This window comes from Aptenodytes forsteri, unplaced genomic scaffold (assembly GCF_000699145.1).
Source record: "Aptenodytes forsteri isolate BGI_AS27 unplaced genomic scaffold, ASM69914v1 Scaffold687, whole genome shotgun sequence".
In the NCBI taxonomy this organism is placed as follows: Eukaryota; Metazoa; Chordata; class Aves; order Sphenisciformes; family Spheniscidae; genus Aptenodytes; species Aptenodytes forsteri.
The window spans coordinates 333,799-338,694 of NW_008794708.1; the positions used below are offsets into that span (position 1 = coordinate 333,799).

Below are 4,896 nucleotides of genomic sequence, written 5' to 3' on the forward strand. Positions count from 1 at the left end.
GGGCGGGATGCTCCTGTGTACTTGGGTGTCACTGTCACCATGTCCATGTGTCTCTGTGTCCCCAGGTCCCCAATATCCCATGTCTCGTGTTCCTGTGTTCCCATGTCCCCACAGGTGTGGCCCCACCCACGTCCCCACACGTGTCCCCATGTCCCTACCAGCGGCCGGTGAACCACAGGTCGGTGGCCATCCCCCAGATCAGGTAGTCCTGGCCGATCTGGAGCCTCAGAGCGTCTCGGCACTGCCGGTGGCTCACGAAGGTCCGGTTGCTTCCTTTTGGGTCCTCGTCGGTGCCTGTCCCAGGGGAGGACACACAGGTGACGTGTCACCTCCACCCCAACACAACAGGGACACCCACTTTGCCACGTCCCCCAATGGGGACTCTCAATCCCCAGGGAGCCACTGGCATCGTTGGTGGCACCACCCCACTGATGTCATCAGCCATGGGTGACGCCAGTTCCCTCCAGCTTTCCCCAGCATCCTTGGGTGTTTCCATCCCACCTGGGGGACAGCAGCCCTCATGGGTGTCCCCAGCACCCTTGGGTGACACCAACCCACCTAGGGGCCCCCAAGCCACTCTAGTGACACCAACCCACCTGGGTGTCCCTGCCCCTGGCTGTCCCCAGCCCTAGGCGACCCCCACCATGTCCCTCAGGGTGGCCTTGTCCCCCACCCCTGGGGTGCTCATACCCATCTTGATGACAGAGATGATGGTCATGATGTAGTTGTCATGGGACGGCGACTGCTCCATTGCCATCAGCTTCACCCTGTACACTGGGGAGGGGGATGTCACCATGTCACCCCCACCCCTAAGACAGCACCCCCACTCCAGGGTGGCCCCTCAGCGTGTGGGGGGCCCTCCGTCACCTCCCCTTTCCTCCCCACGTCCCTCTACATCCCCGCCTGTCCTTCTTGTCCCTCCATTTCCCCCCGTCCGCTCCCGTGTCTCCGTGCCCCTCATGTTCTTCTATGGCCCTTCGTGTCCCCATCCATATCCTTTATGTCCCCTCTGTGTGCCCCAACTCCCCCCGTGACCCCATATCCCCCATTGTCCTTCCATGACCCCATGTCCCCCATGTCCCCCATGTCCCCCATGTCCCACCGTAGTCAACTCCCGGCTCGCAGGCGCGCTCAATGCGTTGGTTGACGGTGATCGGGACATTTTCCTTGTGCCGCACGAAGCAGTTTTCTGCGGGGACATGGGGACAGTGCCATGACAAGGTCTACTGTGGTAGTGACATGTCCCATCATGGCAGGGACATGTTCCACCATAGCAGGGACATGACTCCATCACAGTCATGACACATCCCATCTTGTCAATGACGTGTCCCATCATGGCCATGATGTGTCCCATCATGGTAGGGGCATTGACCCAGTCTGTCCCCATGTCCCTGTGTCCCCATGTCACCTTCGGCGCAGCGGCATACGTCCCCGTAGCAGATCTTGCTCAGTTGCCCACTGTCCTTGTCCGGATGGTAGAAACGGGTGCAGCGGTCATCTGCAGGGACATGGGGACATGAGGGGGGAGACACGAGGCGGGGGGGGACACAAGGGGAAAGGACCAGTGGGAGACATGGGGACAGAGCGGTGACATGTGGAGGGAGCAGTTCAGCAGGGGATGCAAGGGGACGTGGGGACACGGGGGGACATGGGGACACAGGCATGGGGAGAAGATCAGCAGGGACATGGTGGGACAAAGGGACAGGAGGGGACACAGAGGGAGGACACAGAGGGGACTTTGTGGAAGCAGGGGGCACAGAGGAGAGTGTGGGGATGGAGGGGACCTGAGGGTGACACAAGGGGACATGGGGCGCACCAATCTTGTAGTAGCTGTAGACGGTGACGGCCGCGGGCTGGATCAAGCCCACCCGGAATTGCTGGTGGGCCTTGAAGGCGAAACACTCCTCGGCCTTGTGCGAGATCTGGGGACGGGGACACGGGGACACGGGACACAGGGATGGCAGTCAGCCAGGCTGGGAGTCAGTGCCCCAATCCCCAGCCTGGCCCTGTCCCCAGCCATGTCCCCATGCTGTCCCTATTCATGATCTGGACCCATCCCTGTCCTTGTCCCCACCCCTGAGACCCTTTTCCTGTCCCCATCTCTGTCCCCATCCATGTCCCCAACTTCATTCCCATCTCTGTCCCTGTTCCAGTCCCTATCCATGTCTCCAACCCCACCTGCGTCCCCATCCCACCCCTGTCCCAGTCCTGTCCCCACCCGTGTCCCCAGCTTCATCCTCATCCCTGTCCCCATCCTGTTCCTGCCCATGTCCCCAGCTCCGTCCTATGCCCATCCTTGTCCCTGTCCCCACCCTGTCCCCATCCATGCCCTATCATGTCCCCATCCCTGTCCCATCTTGTCCCTTTCCCCATCCCTGTCCTATCATGTCCCCATCCCTGTCCCATCTTGTCCCTGTCCCCATGTCCCCCATGCCCCCCACGTCCCCCGTATCCCCACCTTGTCGAGGTAGATGATGAGGTTGCTGCGGTCCAACTGTGCTTGGTCGATCTCATACTTGGAGATGTACCTGTCCACCCCCTCCGTGAGCTGGGGACAGGGACACGGTGACACCGGGCACGCAGGACATGCAGGGACACGTGGGGACACGCAACCACACAGGGATGTATGGGCACAGGGACACATAGGGACACGGTGATGCTGGCCACATGGGACATGCAGGGACACGTGGCCATGGCAGGATGCAGGGGACTTGCAGAGATGTGGGGACACAGGGGAACATGGGGACACAGGGACAGTGACACCAGGGGACACGGGGACACATGGCCATGGAGGGAAAGGCAGGGACACAGGGATGCAGTGGCACAGGGGAATATGGGGACACAGTGACACACAGGGACACGTGGGGATGTGGGGACACAAAGACATGGAGGACACACATGGGGGTTAGGGAGATGTGGGGACACGGTGGGACACGATGGCACAAAGATGCAAGGTCCTGTGTCTCCCCCAGGTCCCCCCCGTGTGTCCCCATGTCCCCGCACTCACCCTCTTCAGGTCCTGGAAGTCAGGCGAGAAGCCAGTGAGCATGGAGACATCGAGGATGGACATGGTGGCATCCACATTGTCCAGGAACCTGTGGGGACAAGGCTGAGGCCACCCACCTGTCCCCAACTGCCCTATTGTCCCCAGCATACCCATCCCTGATGTCCCTGTTCCCAAGGATCCCTATGGGACAAGGTGGGGCTGAGCCCTGTTTGTCCCCAGCATCCCCATCCTTTTCCCTGATGTCCCTGTCCCCAGTATCCCCATTCCCCTCCCTATCTCCGATGTTCCTGATGTCCCCGATGTCCCCAGACCGTCCTACCTGGTGCAGATGGTGATCTTGATGGAGCGGAAGACGTTGTCCTGTTCCTTGCCTGTGGGGGGACATGGGGACAATGAGGGGACATGGGTGACATCAAAGGGGATATGGGGTTCCATGGAGGGTACACATGGAGGACATGGGGGGGATGTGGGGGACTCACCTGTCTTCACATCCTCCACGTGCAACCGCAGGTCGAAACTGTCACACTTGTTGTCCTTGTCGGGGACCTTGGCATTGTAGATGGTCACCACTGTCATCGTCCCCTTGCCCGTGCCCTCAGCTTTCACCGTGAAGTCCTCATTCAACTTGGTCTGCGGGAAGAGAGGACACTGGGGAGGGACAGGGACATCCCCTGGGAGGGACATGGAAGGGATGGGGCATCCTAGGCCATGGAGGCACGCGGGAACATGGAGGGGGTGTAGAAGGGACAGGGACATCCCAGGACATGGAAGGGACAACAACATTGCAAGACACAAAGGGGACAGGGACATTGAAGGACATGGAGGGGACAAGGAAATCAGAGGACATGGAGGGACATGAAGGGGACAGGGACATTCCAGGTCACAGCAAGGGAGGGGACAAGATCAGCCTGGGACATGAAGGGATATGGCAGGGACATCCCAAGGCTTGGAAGGACACAGAGGGGACAGGACATGCAGGGGACATGGAAGGGACAGGGACACCCAAGGCCATAGTGAGGGGACAAGATTGTCCTGGGACATGAAGAGACACAGAGGGGACAGGGACATCCCATGGACAGCAACAGCAGGGCGAGCAGTGTTGCATCCTCATGGTCCTGCTGGTGACAGTGACAACGGTGACAAGGGTGCCGGTACCTCGGCAGAGCGTGCCACCAGGGCGTTGCGGTTCTCGATGCGGTAGGTGACGGCACTGGCACGGCGCGGCAGCAGCACCGACACGTCGAGGTTGAGCTCAAGCTGCCGCGGAGTTGAAATCTGGTACTTGGCCAACGCTTGGAATACCAGGATGGTGGCCTGCAGGGACACCTGTGTCACCAGGGCTTGGGGACACCATCTGGAGCATCCCCAAAGCCCCCTGGGTGGCCCTGAGCCCAGGGTGACCCCAAGTCCTGGGGACACCTGATATCACCTGGAACATACCCTTGGGTGTCTTACGGAGCAGAGATGTCTCCCAGGGACAGGACATGTCCCTGAGGGTCCCCAGGGTCTGGAGGTGTCCCCAGGGGCTAGGGCGTCCCCCAGGGACAGGCCTTTTGGGTTTTCCAAAGCCCTTGAGATCCCGTGGGACCAGGGGTGTTCCCCAAGGACATGCCATGTCCCTGGGGGTCCCAAGGGCCCTGAGGTGACCCCCAACGCCTTTGGGGTCCCCCAACGCCTTTGGGGTCCCATGGGACCAGAGGCGTCCCTCATGAGACAAGCCATGTCCCTGAAGTCCCCAGGGCCACAAGGTGACCCCTCAACCCCTCAACCAAGCCCTCAACCCCTATCTTCCTGTCCTCCTTCCCCATGGCAGTGGGTGCCAGGACAGCACCCATGGGTGCCAAGGGAGTCCGTAGCCCACCTGAGTGGATCCGTAGACACCCCCGCAG

The 4,896-nt window shown here is 60.8% G+C and overlaps 1 protein-coding gene across 1 annotated transcript in view; it reads right to left on the bottom strand.

Moving 5' to 3' along the window:
• Positions 1-154: 154 nt before the first annotated feature.
• The window catches only part of C3 (complement C3), a 17,158-nt gene continuing 12,416 nt past the window's right edge, over positions 155-4,896 (bottom strand). The window contains exons 29-38 of the mRNA XM_019470597.1: positions 4,163-4,321; positions 3,487-3,637; positions 3,327-3,378; positions 3,008-3,095; positions 2,459-2,548; positions 1,817-1,922; positions 1,409-1,498; positions 1,103-1,189; positions 691-774; positions 155-294 (exon numbers count right to left, since the gene is read on the bottom strand). Of these exons, the coding sequence (XP_019326142.1) occupies positions 155-294; positions 691-774; positions 1,103-1,189; positions 1,409-1,498; positions 1,817-1,922; positions 2,459-2,548; positions 3,008-3,095; positions 3,327-3,378; positions 3,487-3,637; positions 4,163-4,321 (1,047 nt within the window). The remainder of the gene's footprint in view (positions 295-690; positions 775-1,102; positions 1,190-1,408; positions 1,499-1,816; positions 1,923-2,458; positions 2,549-3,007; positions 3,096-3,326; positions 3,379-3,486; positions 3,638-4,162; positions 4,322-4,896) is intronic.